At 47.2% G+C, this 15,492-nt stretch overlaps 1 protein-coding gene across 1 annotated transcript in view; it reads left to right on the forward strand.

Annotated features, from left to right (window-relative positions):
- The window catches only part of LOC139422816 (glutamate receptor ionotropic, kainate 5-like), a 36,133-nt gene that overhangs the window by 424 nt on the left and 20,217 nt on the right, over positions 1–15,492 (forward strand). The window contains exons 2-7 of the mRNA XM_071174201.1: positions 5,223–5,383; positions 5,612–5,776; positions 8,660–8,757; positions 9,240–9,405; positions 13,791–13,969; positions 14,780–14,833. Of these exons, the coding sequence (XP_071030302.1) occupies positions 5,272–5,383; positions 5,612–5,776; positions 8,660–8,757; positions 9,240–9,405; positions 13,791–13,969; positions 14,780–14,833 (774 nt within the window). The 5' untranslated portion in view covers positions 5,223–5,271. The remainder of the gene's footprint in view (positions 1–5,222; positions 5,384–5,611; positions 5,777–8,659; positions 8,758–9,239; positions 9,406–13,790; positions 13,970–14,779; positions 14,834–15,492) is intronic.

The raw sequence follows: 15,492 nt of genomic DNA on the forward strand, positions 1-15,492 counted from the left end.
GACACAATCATGAAGTGGAACGACATTTATTGGATATTTCAAACTTTTTTAACAAATCAAAAACTGAAAAATTGGGCGTGCAAAATTATTCAGCCCCCTTAAGTTAATACTTTGTAGCGCCACCTTTTGCTGCGATTACAGCTGTAAGTCGCTTTTGGTATGTCTCTATCAGTTTTGCACATCGAGAGACTGAAATTTTTTCCCATTCCTCCTTGCAAAACAGATCGAGCTCAGTGAGGTTGGATGGAGAGCATTTGTGAACAGCAGTTTTCAGTTCTTTCCACAGATTCTCGATTGGATTCAGGTCTGGACTTGAACCATTCCATTGTAGATTTTGCTTTATGCTTTGGATCATTGTCTTGTTGGAAGACAAATCTCTGTCCCAGTCTCAGGTCTTTTGCAGACTCCATCAGGTTTTCTTCCAGACTGGTCCTGTATTTGGCTCCATCCATCTTCCCATCAATTTTAACCATCTTCCCTGTCCCTGCTGAAGAAAAGCAGGCCCAAACCATGATGCTGCCACCACCATGTTTGACAGTGGGGATGATGTGTTCAGGGTGATGAGCTGTGTTGCTTTTACGCCAAACATAACGTTTTGCATTGTTGCCAAAAAGTTCAATTTTGGTTTCATCTGACCAGAGCACCTTCTTCCACATGTTTGGTGTGTCTCCCAGGTGGCTTGTGGCAAACTTTAAACAACACTTTTTATGGATATCTTTTAAGAAATGGCTTTCTTCTTGCCACTCTTCCATAAAGGCCAGATTTGTGCAATATACGACTGATTGTTGTCCTATGGACAGAGTCTCCCACCTCAGCTGTAGATCTCTGCAGTTCATCCAGAGTGATCATGGGCCTCTTGGCTGCATCTCTGATCAGTCTTCTCCTTGTATGAGCTGAAGGTTTAGAGGGACGGCCAGGTCTTGGTAGATTTGCAGTGGTCTGATACTCCTTCCATTTCAATATTATCGCTTGCACAGTGCTCCTTGGGATGTTTAAAGCTTGGGAAATCTTTTTGTATCCAAATTCGGCTTTAAACTTCTTCACAACAGTATCTCGGACCTGCCTGGTGTGTTCCTTGTTCTTCATGATGCTCTCTGAGCTTTTGACGGACCTCTGAGACTATCACAGTGCAGGTGCATTTATACGGAGACTTGATTACACACAGGTGGATTGTATTTATCATCATTTGTCATTTAGGTCAACATTGGATCATTCAGAGATCCTCACTGAACTTCTGGAGAGAGTTTGCTGCACTGAAAGTAAAGGGTCTGAATAATTTTGCACGCCCAGTTTTTCAGTTTTTGATTTGTTAAAAAAGTTTGAAGTATCCAATAAATGTCGTTCCACTTCATGATTGTGTCCCACTTGTTGTTGATTCTTCACAAAAAAAATACAGTTTTATATCTTTATGTTTGAAGCCTGAAATGTGGCAAAAGGTCTCAAAGTTCAAGGGGGCCGAATACTTTCGCAAGGCACTGTATATATATATATTTTTTAAATGTTATATTATTCAAAGTAGCCACAGAATGCTATGGTAGCCATGCTGGTTTAGTGTCCCTTGAATTCTAAATAAATTACTGACAGTGCCACCAGCAAAGCACCATCACACCTCCTCCTCCATGCTTCACGGTGGGAATCACACATGTGGAGATCATCCATTCACCTACTCTGCGTCTCACAAAGACACGGCAGTTAGAACCAAAAATCTCAAATTTGGACTCATCAGACCAAAGGACAGATTTCCACCAGTCTAATGTCCATTGCTCGTGTTTCTTGGCCCAAGCAAGTCTCTTCTTATTATTGGTGTCCTTTAGTAGTGATTTCTTTGCAGCAATTCGACCACGAAGGCCTGATTCACACAGTCTCCTCTGAACAGTTGATGTTGAGATGTGTCTGTTTCTTGAACTCTGTGAAGCATTTATTTGGGCTGCAAACTGAGGTGCAGTTAACTCTAATGAACTCTGGGTCTTCCTTTCCTGTGGCGGTCCTCATGAGAGCCAGTTTCATCATAGCACTTGATGGTTTTTGCGACTGCACTTAAATAAACATATTTTCCGCATTGACTAACTTTCATGTCTTAAAGTAATGATTGACTCTTCTCTTTGATTATATGAGTTGTTCTTGCCATAATATGGACTTGGCATTTTACCAAATAGGGCTATCTTCTGTATACCACCCCAACCTTGTCACAACACAACTGATTGGCTCAACTGATTGGCACTAAGAAGGAAAAAAAATCCACAAATGAACTTTTAACAAGGCACACCTGTTAATTGAAATGCATTTCAGGTGACTACCTCACGAAGCTGGTTGAGAGAATTCCCAGAATGTGCAAAGCTGTCATCAAGGCAAAAGGTGGCTACTTTGAATAATCTTTTTTGAATTTGTTTAACACTTTTTTGATTACTATGTGATTCCATATGTGTTATTTCATAGTTTTGATGTCTTCACTACTATTCTACAATGTAGAAAATAGTACAAATAAAGAAGTATCCTTGACTGAGTAGGTATGTCCAACCTTTTGACTGGTACTACAGATCCTTGAAAGCTTTTCTGCATTGCTCAGTCTTTAGCTGTGCCTTAAATGAGGCCAGAGACTCTGCAGTCCTGACAGTGACTGGAAGTGTGTTCCACAGCTGAGGGGCCACACAACTGAAAGCCCTGTCACCTGTAGTGTTTAGTCTGCTATGGGGCTGCTGAAGGGAGATGGACCTGGAGGAGGGTCGGGTGCATGTGGGGCAGGAGGGTAGGATGAAGTCAGACAGATATGGTATGAGAGAACAATAAAATAAAGGGAGAGCTAAGGGGGAGAGGGAAAAAGGAAGAGCTACAGGGGGAAAGGGAGAAAGGGAGAGCTATGGGGAGAGGGAGAAAGGGAGCGCTAAGGAGGAAAGGGAGAAAGGGAGAGCTATGGGGAGAGGGAGAAAGGGAGCGCTAAGAGGGAAAGGGAGAAAGGGAGCGCTAAGGGGGAGAGGGAGAAAGGGAGCGCTAAGGGGGAGAGGGAGAAAGGGAGGGCTAAGGGGGAGAAGGAGAAAGGGAGAGCTAAGGGGGAGAGAGAGAAAGGGAGAGCTAAGGGGGAGAGGGAGAAAGGGAGAGCTAAGGGGGAGAGGGAGAAATGGAGCGCTAAGAGGGAGAGGGAGAAAGGGAGCGCTAAGGGGGAGAGGGAGAGAGGGAGAAAGGGAGAGCTAAGGGGGAGAGGGAGAAAGGGAGAGCTATGGGGAGAAGGAGAAAGGGAGCGCTAAGGGGGAGAGGGAGAAAGGGAGAGCTAAGGGGGAGAGAGAGAAAGGGAGAGCTATGGGGAGAGGGAGAAAGGGAGCGCTAAGAGGGAAAGGGAGAAAGGGAGAGCTATGGGGAGAGGGAGAAAGGGAGCGCTAAGGGGGAGAGGGAGAAAGGGAGCGCTAAGGGGGAGAGGGAGAAAGGGAGGGCTAAGGGGGAGAAGGAGAAAGGGAGAGCTAAGGGGGAGAGAGAGAAAGGGAGAGCTAAGGGGGAGAGGGAGAAAGGGAGAGCTAAGGGGGAGAGGGAGAAATGGAGCGCTAAGAGGGAGAGGGAGAAAGGGAGCGCTAAGGGGGAGAGGGAGAGAGGGAGAAAGGGAGAGCTAAGGGGGAGAGGGAGAAAGGGAGAGCTATGGGGAGAAGGAGAAAGGGAGCGCTAAGGGGGAGAGGGAGAAAGGGAGAGCTAAGGGGGAGAGGGAGAAAGGGAGAGCTATGGGGAGAGGGAGAAAGGGAGCGCTAAGGGGGAGAGGGAGAAAGGGAGAGCTAAGGGGGAGAGGGAGAAAGGGAGAGCTAAGGGGGAGAGGGAGAAAGGGAGAGCTAAGGGGGAGAAGGAGAAAGGGAGCGCTATGGGGGAGAGGGAGAAAGGGAGAGCTACGGGGAAAGGCAGACAGGGAGCGCTAAGAGGGAGAAAGGGAGAGCTAAGGCGGAGAGAGAGAAAGGGAGAGCTACGGGGGAGAGGGAGAAAGGGAGAGCTAAGGGGGAGAGGGAGAAAGGGAGAGCTATGGGGAGAGGGAGAAAGGGAGCGCTAAGGGGGAGAGGGAGAAAGGGAGAGCTAAGGGGGAGAGGGAGAAAGGGAGAGCTACAGGGATAAGGAGAAAGGGAGCGCTAAGGGGGAGAGGGAGAAAGGGAGAGCTAAGGGGGAGAGGGAGAAAGGGAGAGCTAAGGGGGAGAGGGAGAAAGGGAGAGCTAAGGGGGAGAGGGAGAAAGGGAGAGCTAAGGGGGAGAGGGAGAAAGGGAGAGCTAAGGGGGATAGGGAGAAAGGGAGCGCTAAGGGGGAGAGGGAGAAAGGGAGAGCTAAGGGGGAGAGGGAGAAAGGGAGAGCTAAGGGGGAGAGGGAGAAAGGGAGAGCTAAGAGGGAGAGGGAGAAAGGGAGGGAGAGTAGAAAAAGAAAAGTGTGAAGGGAAATGTAGGTAAGGAGGGAGGGAAGAGAGATGGAGAGGCAAAACATCCTCACCTCCCTGGGGTCAGAAAGAAGCAGTCAAGCTGCTGTGTTGTGCCTACAAGGTCAAAGGTGACTCAACTCCAACTCACACAGATACCAGACACACACATCATGCACACATCTCAGAGGTCAAACTGAGGGTCATGACCAGCTGACAGTGAGCAGAAACAAGACGCTATACACCACACACACACTTCATCTTCTTGTCTATTCTCACACACACATTAAACTGTCACTTCGAACGGGGGTTGTCACTCAGAGTGAGTGAGGGTGGTTTTGCAGAAGGCAGTGCTGTGTGTGTTTGTGTGTGTATTTCATGTGTGGCTCTCATGTGATCGTAACAAGCTCTTTGAATAGAGATGTAACCATTGGAGCTACAGATGTGTGCACAGAGTGAGAACGATTGTGTGTGTGTGTGTGTGTGTGTAAGGACCGATGCCGGGGATGAGAAGCAGGTACGGTGAGTCAAACATTTCATCAGGAACAGACAGCGTCAGCACACGGGTAAACAAGGACTTAAGACAATCAATGCAGAAGCAGGGAACAGAGTGGGGAACCAGACAGATATAGGGACCGATCGAGTCCTGGTGAGTCCAATAATCGCTGATGAGCGTGACAGGGGGAAGGCAGGTGTGCATAATGATGATGGCAGGAGTGCGCAATGCTGGGGAGCCTGGCTCTCTGGGGAAGAGCGGGAGCAGGCGTGACAGTATGTATGTGTGTGTGTGCGTTTGTGAGTGTGTGCTTGTGTATATTTTGTGTTTGTAATGTATCCTCCCATCCTGTAGGTGGCAAGCAGGCAGCCAGCAGACCGTTCTCCATGAGGAGCAGTAGAAGATGCCGGCTCTGCCAGCGCTGCTGCTGTCGATACACTTCTCCTCCTTCCTGCTAGTTACCATGGCACCACGCTCCGGAAGCCAGGCCACCCTGCTCTCCTCCGTCCGGATGGGTGAGTGTCCATCTATCAATCATCCATCCATCCCTCCTTCCATCCCTTGATCACCCTCAGGTGTCTGTCTCTCCCTCCTCACCCGGTGACACAACCACTCACTCCCCTGGCCTTCACACCCCTTGTAAATACTCTGCTTGTCTCCTCTCTTTTTGTCTTACTGTCTAATGGTGAGTAACATCAATGTTTTCTCCCGTTCCATATCTCTCTGTCTCCCTCCCCATGTAGCTGCGATCCTGGATGACCAGTCAGTGTGTGGGCGTGGGGAGCGGCTGGCTCTGGCCCTGGCCAGGGAGAACATCAACAGTGTGATGGAGGGAGGGGCCAAAACCCGTGTGGAGGTGGACATATTCGAACTGCAGAGGGACTCCCAGTATGAGACCACTGACACCAGTGAGTAACACCACTACAAACCAGTAAGACCAGTACTGACATGTACAGACCAGTAAGACTAGTAATGACTAGTAAGACTATTAATACCAGGAGAGACCAGTACAGATGAATACAGACCTGGACTAAACCGATTCAGTAAAGACTAGTACAAACCATTACACGACCACAGCCACTTGTACAGACCAGCAATACCAGTAGAGACCAGTACTGACCAGTAATACCAGTACTGACCAGTAATACCAATAGAGACCAGTACTGACCAGTAATACCAGTAGAGACCAGTACTGACCAGTAATACCAGTACTGACCAGCAATACCAGTAGAGACCAGTACTGACCAGTAATACCAATAGAGACCAGTACAAACCAGTAATACCAGTATTGACCAGTACTGACCAGTAATACCAGCAGAGACCAGTCTGACCAGCAATACCAGTAGAGACCAGTACTGACCAGTAATACCAATAGAGACCAGTACAAACCAGTAATACCAGTATTGACCAGTACTGACCAGTAATACCAGCAGAGACCAGTCTGACCAGTAATACCAGTAGAGACCAGTATTGACCAGCAATACCAGTAGAGACCAGTACTGGACAGTAATATCAGTTGAGACCAGTACAGAGCAGTACAGACCAGTACTGACCAGTAATACCAGTACAGACCAGTACTGACCAGTAATACCAGCACAGTCCAGTGCAGACCAGTACTGACCAGTAATACCAGTACAGTCCAGTACAGACCAGTACTGACCTGTAATACAGTAACTACAGACTTTATTTACAAAACAGATTGAGGATTTCATTCAGTAGTTTATGTGTATTAGCTCACAGACCAATGACTTCTATCAGGATACAGACACTTGTTGTTCCCATTGCAAGAGGTCACCACCCTGCCAATGGCCACAGCGAGCTGGAGGGAGAAGTGACTGTGTGTGGACGTATGTGAATGTACAGTACAGTGTGTGTGTGTGTGTGTGTGTGTGTGTGTGTCCTTGACCAGTGGGCAGGACACTCTGACAGGTGTATTTGCCATCAGGGTCCTTGGATCACAGGCCTCATCTTTCAGCTGTAGCTGTATGAGACACACACACACACACACACACACACACACACACACACGCACACGCACACGGCAGAGGTTACGGATGATGAGGGTGGAGAGATGTAGCGGAATGAAATGGAGCCCAGGGTGAATCTGAAGCAGCTTCTTCTCCTCTTCTCATTTCCTTCAGCTGAACTGACGTGAAGATGCACCCATGTACTTACTGTAGCCCCATGATGGGTGCCATTATTACCCCCTGTCAATCATTGACTCAGAGGCCTCGTTTCCCTGTTACTGTCTAGGTTCAACAACCATGGTTACTGTGACACAGTGCAGTGTGGCAGGAAGACATGTTGCCCTTAATCAGTATGTCAGAGTGGCATTGATCAGTAACAGGAGCTGATCATTGAACAATATTTTAACTATGAGACAGAACAGACTGACTTACAGACTGACTGACAGACTGAACACGCCCTAACAGTAGGCAAGATGGAGTTTCCACCTTGCTGCTATGTTTCCAACGTTTCCCCATCAGTAGTCACAAAGGAATTTTAAGGTGTAGGCAATGGCTAGGTTCCACTCTACAAACTCACTCCATTTCCTCTGCCCGTGAAGGGAAGGTGGCATAAGCCAGAGGGATAAAGGAGAAACCAAGGAGTGAGTAAGAGTTCTGAGGTCCACAAGCATTAGAAACAATAGACTGCACTTCAACATTTATAGCAACAGACAAAAAGATAGAAATACATTCCCACCAGACTAACAGAGCACCCAGACTAACAGAGCACCCAGACTAACAGAGCACCCAGACTAACAGAGCACCCAGACTAACAGAGCACCCAGACTAACAGAGCACCTAGACTAACAGAGCACCCAGACTACCAGAGCACCCAGACTAACAGAGCACCCAGACTAACAGAGCACCCAGACTAACAGAGCACCCAGACTAACAGAGCACCCAGACTAACAGAGCACCCAGACTAACACTAACAGAGCACCCAGACTAACAGAGCACCCAGACTAACACTAACAGAGCACCCAGACTAACAGAGCACCCAGACTAACAGAGCACCCAGAATAACAGAGCACCCAGACTAACAGAGCACCTAGACTAACAGAGCACCCAGACTAACAGAGCACCCAGAATAACACTAACAGAGCACCCAGACTAACAGAGCACCCAGACTAACACTAACAGAGCACCCAGACTAACAGAGCACCCAGACTAACAGAGCACCCAGACTAACAGAGCACCCAGACTAACACTAACAGAGCACCCAGACTAACAGAGCACCCAGACTAACAGAGCACCCAGACTAACAGAGCACCTAGACTAACAGAGCACCCAGACTAACAGAGCACCCAGAATAACAGAGCACCCAGACTAACACTAACAGAGCACCCAGACTAACACTAACAGAGCACCCAGACTAACGGAGCACCCAGACTAACAGAGCACCCAGACTAACAGAGCACCCAGACTAACAGAGCACCCAGACTAACAGAGCACCCAGACTAACAGAGCACCCAGACTAACAGAGCACCCAGACTAACACTAACAGAGCACCCAGACTAACAGAGCACCCAGACTAACAGAGCACCCAGACTACCAGAGCACCCAGACTACCAGAGCACCCAGACTACCAGAGCACCCAGACTAACAGAGCACCCAGACTAACAGAGCACCCAGACTAACAGAGCACCCAGACTAACAGAGCACCCAGACTAACAGAGCACCCAGACTAACAGAGCACCCAGACTAACAGCACCCAGACTTAAGTGATTTATTTTAAGAGAAGTGCACCTGGTTGACTTCTGTCCCTCTGTCTCCCTCTCCTCTCAGTGTGCCAGATTCTACCTAAAGGAGTGGTGTCTGTGATAGGCCCTGCCAACAGCCCTGCTTCTGGCTCTACTGTCAGTCATATATGTGGAGAGAAGGAGGTGAGTGGCACAAACATACACACATGCATGAATATGCACGTTCTCTCTCTCTCTCTCTCTCTTTCTTTCTCTCTCTCTCTCTCTCTCTCTCTCTCTCTCTCGCACACACACACACACACACACGCTGAATCTCTCCTCGTGAAATTAACCATCAACCACTTCTTACATCTGTTTTCTCTTTATTCCCTTTGGCCTTTTATCCCTTCTCACTCTGTTCTCCTCTTCCCTGCCTCTCCTCATTTCTGTTTCCTCCTTAATGTTTTCTATACTGGTACTTTGATATCATTGCCTTCTCTGCTCTTCCTTTCTCTCGCTACTTCCTTTATACTCTCCTCCCTTCTTCCCTCCTCCTCCTCTTCCTCTTCCTTTTTCTCTTCCTTCCCCTCCTCCTCTCCTCTCCTCTCCTCTCCTCTCCTCTCCTCTCCTCTACTCTACTCTACTCCTCCTCTCTTCTACTCCTCCTCTCCCCTTCTCCTCTCCAGATCCCTCATGTAAAGATAGGTCCAGAGGAGACTCCCAGGTTGCCCTACCTGCGGTTTGCCTCGGTCAGTCTGTACCCTAGCAACGAGGACCTGAGCCTGGCCGTGGCAGCCATCCTGCGATCCTTCAGCTACCCTTCAGCCAGCCTGGTCTGCGCCAAGGCCGAGTGTGAGTACTGTGTGTATCTGTGTGCTTGTGCAAACGCATGTAGATGTGTGTGTAATTGTGTGTTTATTTAAATTCTTATTACCAAATCTTTTTTTACGTTTTAGCCATTTTTCTCCCCGGTCTTGTCCCCGTATGGACTCGGGAGAGGCGAAGGTCAAGAGACATGCATCCTCCAAAACATGACCCAGTCAAGACGCACTGCTCGTTTAACCTGGAAGCCAGCCGCACCAATGTGTCGGAGGAAACACTGTACAGCTGTCGACCGATGTCAGTGTGCATGCGCTCGGCCGCCACAAGGAGTTGCTAGAGCATGATGGAACATGGACATTCCAGCCTGCCAAACCCTCCCCTAACCCGGAAGACGCTGGGCCAATTATGTGCTGCCTCATGGGTCTTACGGTCGCGACACAGTCCGGGATCGAACCCAGATCTGTAGTGATGCCTCTAGCACTGCGATGCAGTGCCTTAGACCACTGTGCCACTCGGGAGGCCCTGTGTGTGTGCCTTTGTGTGTGTGCCTTTGTGTGTGTGTGTGTGTTCATGTACAGTGCCTTGCGAAAGTATTCGGCCCCCTTGAACTTTGCGACCTTTTGCCACATTTCAGGCTTCAAACATAAAGATATAAAACTGTCTTTTTTTGTGAAGAATCAACAACAAGTGGGACACAATCATGAAGTGGAACGACATTTATTGGATATTTCAAACTTTTTTAACAAATCAAAAACTGAAAAATTGGGCGTGCAAAATTATTCAGCCCCCTTAAGTTAATACTTTGTAGCGCCACCTTTTGCTGTGATTACAGCTGTAAGTCGCTTGGGGTATGTCTCTATCAGTTTTGCACATCGAGAGACTGACATTTTTTCCCATTCCTCCTTGCAAAACAGCTCGAGCTCAGTGAGGTTGGATGGAGAGCATTTGTGAACAGCAGTTTTCAGTTCTTTCCACAGATTCTCGATTGGATTCAGGTCTGGACTTTGACTTGGCCATTCTAACACCTGGATATGTTTATTTTTGAACCATTCCATTGTAGATTTTGCTTTATGTTTTGGATCATTGTCTTGTTGGAAGACAAATCTCCGTCCCAGTCTCAGGTCTTTTGCAGACTCCATCAGGTTTTCTTCCAGAATGGTCCTGTATTTGGCTCCATTCATCTTCCCATCAATTTTAACCATCTTCCCTGTCCCTGCTGAAGAAAAGCAGGCCCAAACCATGATGCTGCCACCACCATGTTTGACAGTGGGGATGGTGTGTTCAGGTTGTTGCTTTTACGCCAAACATAACGTTTTGCATTGTTGCCAAAAAGTTCAATTTTGGTTTCATCTGACCAGAGCACCTTCTTCCACATGTTTGGTGTGTCTCCCAGGTGGCTTGTGGCAAACTTTAAACAACACTTTTTATGGATATCTTTAAGAAATGGCTTTCTTCTTGCCACTCTTCCATAAAGGCCAGATTTGTGCAATATACGACTTGATTGTTGTCCTATGGACAGAGTCTCCCACCTCAGCTGTAGATCTCTGCAGTTCATCCAGAGTGATCATGGGCCTCTTGGCTGCATCTCTGATCAGTCTTCTCCTTGTATGAGCTGAAAGTTTAGAGGGACGGCCAGGTCTTGGTAGATTTGCAGTGGTCTGATACTCCTTCCATTTCAATATTATCGCTTGCACAGTCCTCCTTGGGATATTTAAAGCTTGGGAAATCTTTTTGTATCCAAATCCGGCTTTAAACTTCTTCACAACAGTATCTCGGACCTGCCTGGTGTATTTCTTGTTCTTCATGATGCTCTCTGCACTTTTAACGGACCTCTGAGACTATCACAGTGCAGGTGCATTTATACGGAGACTTGATTACACACAGGTGGATTGTATTTATCATCATTAGTCATTTAGGTCAACATTGGATCATTCAGAGATCCTCACTGAACTTCTGGAGAGAGTTTGCTGCACTGAAAGTAAAGGGGCTGAATAATTTTGCACGCCCAATTTTTCAGTTTTTGATTTGTTAAAAAAGTTTGAAGTTATCCAATAAATGTCGTTCCACTTCATGATTGTGTCCCACTTGTTGTTGATTCTTCACAAAAAAATACAGTTTTATATCTTTATGTTTGAAGCCTGAAATGTGGCAAAAGGTCGCAATGTTCAAGGGGGCCGAATACTTTCCCAAGGCACTGTATCTCACACTCCCTGTGCGAGATCACGGCATCTTGGCACATTCACACTGTCTGGGCGAATATGACTGTCCCCTGCTGCTAGACACTCATTCTAACAGGCTGCTCTTAAAGTTCACTAAACTGTACATGCAAACAACACAACTTGTGGTCCATACAAATCACACTCCAACAGTATCTACCTCTTACTCATCCTCCAGCACTTGGCCAGATAGTCAACCACCTGTCAGGCTCCTGATACAGTATAAAGACTGAGCTCCTACAATTGTAAGTTGCTCTATCAGACTATTGATTTAATGATTGATGCACAGTAATTCTTCTAAAGAGCTGTAATCCTGTTTCAGTCTCAGAAAATGAAGAGCTCCTCTCCTCTTCATAGACTTGCCACTTTGAACATGAGACCCTTTGAAATACATCAGAAATTGCACACCGATATGATCAGTGATTTTGATGTGATACACAGGCCTACTACCTTCCATCCATTTGCTGATGTGAGATGTGAGCCTTGTGTCTATTTGATGTGTTCACAAAAAGCTTTTCTATTTAGAAGAGGTTTTAAAAGCAACAGGTACGGTAGTCATGGTGATATAGTGATTGTGGGTGCAGATTAGGCTCTATATTTGTCTGGGAAGTGATCTCCTCAAGGTTACCGTTACCCACAGATTCTGACCCACTTGGCTGTGGAAGCTATCGCCGTGCCGAGCTGCTGGTTGCCATGGCTGCAGAATAGGTGCTAACTGCCACTCAACAGGCTGACTGCCTGACTCCCTCCACACACACGTACGTACAGTCAGTGTGCTGCAGAGAGATAGACGATTAACACACCATGGTTACAGCCAACAGGGGTTTTCATATTTTTCCATCTACCTCCGTCGAGTGGCTTTCAGGATAAGTGGACGTTATGTGTGTGTGTGAGAGATAGGGCCGCCGTCCATCACATATCAGATGTGGTGTTGAGTAAAGCAAGGAGACCAAGATGGTTGTGTTGTTTCTTCTTATAGTGTCCATTCGGTTGCTGCATGGACAACGATGTTTTATGTTGATTTCCAGGCATTTTCCTTTTTTTTTCTTCACTGAAATGTTTTTGGGGAGGTTTCCTTCTCTAGTTATGTATGGGCCACGTCCAGCTATTAATCTAGTGCCATTATGCAGTTTTTATGAGATGGATGAGGTTAGAGGAAGGAGAGGAGAGAGGGAGAAGGTAAAAACGGATAGAGAGAGAGGAATAGAGGGACGGGAGAGATGATGAGAAAGGAGATGGAGAGCAAAATGGAGAGTGACCAGGATAGGAAAAGAAAGAGAGAGATACAAAAGAGCTAGAGCAAAAGATGGAGACGTTAGTGAAAGAGAGAGAGAGCAGTTAGAGAGAAAGAGACAGAAGGAGAGGTTAGGTTAGTGAGAGAGTGTGAAAAAGAGAGAGAGGAAGCTAGAGAGAGAGTATTGATTTTTCTCCTTCAAACTAATTAAAGTTTTTGGCCTGGTTCAGTGATTACCACACTGCTTACAGGCCTGCTCTCTGGGAGGCTCCTGTCCCTCCCTCCCTCCCTCCCTCCCTCCCTCCCTCCCTCCCTCCCTCCCTCCCTCCCTTCTCTCTCTCCCCTCTGGCTCCCTGTGAAGCTCCCCAGACGCTGGTAGCTCCTCTTATTTACTTTTCTGGCAGTATTTTACTAGAGAATATAGAATTAGAATGGGAATTAGAATTTATATTCTAAACCCCAAGGACCTTTCCATAGTGTTTGGCCCAGGGACTAGCTACAGTACTGTATATTTGCAGTACAGAATGCTTTGAGGAACGAACTTGTCAGGTTGTCACCGGAAACGTTTGATATTGTGAATGCCAATGGGGGAGAAAAAAGTTAGACGTTCATTTAGCTTTTCTGTTTGGCTTGTCCCTAGTGGGTCTTGTTGCTATTTACGTGGTAATTACTAGGCTGTCCGTATTGGATTGGTGGGTCAGTTTTTTTCAATTGCTAGATATTCTATGTCAATGACATAGTGGTGGGTTAGCGTTATATAATCATTGAATCTCCCCAGAACCTGATTTATAGGATCTCTTGTTAGAACTACCATTATAGCACACTTTCTATGCATTTTACAATGCCAATCTCCAACAACCCATGTTCGTTTGTGGATGTTAAATAAAGTCTCACCTAAAATGTCTCTGTTATTCTATCCCTTCTCTTCCTCTTCTCTCCGGCTCTCTCCCGGCTCTGCCCCTAAGGCCTTCTGCGATTGGAGGAGCTAGTGCGGCGCTTCCTCATCTCCAGGGAGACGCTGTCAATCAGGATGCTGGATGACAGCCTGGATCCCACCCCTATGCTGAAGGAGATACGAGACGACAAGGTGGCCACCATCATCATCGACGCCAACGCCTCCATCTCCTACCTCATCCTTAAAAAGGTCAGAGGTCATGCCTCAGTGCTAGGGTGGTTTTTATAGAGTAGCTACATGAGTTGTCGCCTGTAGAGCACAAACAGATCTGAGATCAGGCTGAGAAGTTGTACCTATTGACTGATTTAGTATCTGGGTATAATAATCTGATCATAGATCTGTGGTCTGGGTCTACTTCTAGCTCAAGAACAATTTGACTGATGATTGTTGCTTGCTGGATACAGGACAGTAATGCAGAGAACCATGTGAAGTTATACAGGGAGCAACAATGGTTCAATTATCTTAAGCAGCTGAAATCATATTGACAGGTTGACTATTTGACATGTGGTAATCCATATTCAGTGGTGATAATGGGTCCATAGGTGTTATGATGATGTATATTGTACAGCCTGTAGCAACGGCAGTCAGAGCACAGGAGTGACTCAGAGATGGGCCTTTATATAGAACTGTGTCTGTCTGTCTGTCTGTCTGTCTGTCTGTCTGTCTGTCTGTCTGTCTGTCTGTCTGTCTGTCAGTACATGCATTACCACTGCTCTCTGCTCTCTCTGCTCTGTCTACTCTCTGCCTTAAGCTTTATTGTGTAAGTTTGACAATTTAACACTGTGGTTATGGTAAGCTCTCTCTTTCTATCCCTCTCTCTCTCTCGTCATCCCTCTCTCTCTCTCTCTCTCTCTCTCTCTGCTTCTGTCCTTCTCGCCCTCACTCTGTCTCCTACCACTTCCCCTCTCCATCTATCTTCCCCATCTTCCCTCTTACTTTCTATCTCACTCTCCTTCTCTCTGTCTCCCCTCCCCCATTCGCTTCTCTCTCTCTCCACAGGCGTCAGAGTTGGGAATGACATCAGCGTTTTACAAGTACATCCTCACCACCATGGTAAGAACGCACCAACGCCTCAGCATTCTTGCCATCCTTCCACCTTTCCTCTCCTCTGTGTCCTTCCTTCCGCCTCCTTCTCAATCCCTCTCTTTGTCCCTGGGTGTGTGTGAGGGACGGGGCTCAGGGGCGTGCCAGGTGGGTGAAACACATTACAACATTCAGAGAGAAATGCACTACATGACCAAAAGTATGTGGACACCTGCTCCCTGAACATCTCATTCCAAAATCAAGGGCATTAATATGGAGTTAGTCCCCCTTTGCTACTATAACAGCCTCCACTCTTCTGGGAAGGCTTTCCACTAGATGCTGGAACATTGCTGCAGGGATTTGCTTCCATTCAGCCACAAGAGCATTAGTGAAGTCGGGCTCTGATGTTGGAAGATTAGGCCTGGCTCGCAGTTGGCGTTCCAATTCATCCCAAAGGTGTTCGATGGGGTTGAGGTCAGGGCTCTTTGCAGGCCAGTCAAGTTCTTCCACACCGATCTCGACAAACCAGTTCTATATGGACCTCGCTTTGTGCACAGAGACAATGTCAGGCTGAAACAGGAAATGTCATTGAATGCTGTAGCATTAAGATTTGCCTTCACTGGAACTAAGGGGCCTAGCCCGAACCATTAAAACTAGGCCAGCTCTAGCAGGGCAGACCGGACTTGTTG

Source organism: Oncorhynchus clarkii, chromosome 2 (assembly GCF_045791955.1).
Source record: "Oncorhynchus clarkii lewisi isolate Uvic-CL-2024 chromosome 2, UVic_Ocla_1.0, whole genome shotgun sequence".
NCBI classification, from domain to species: domain Eukaryota; kingdom Metazoa; phylum Chordata; class Actinopteri; order Salmoniformes; family Salmonidae; genus Oncorhynchus; species Oncorhynchus clarkii.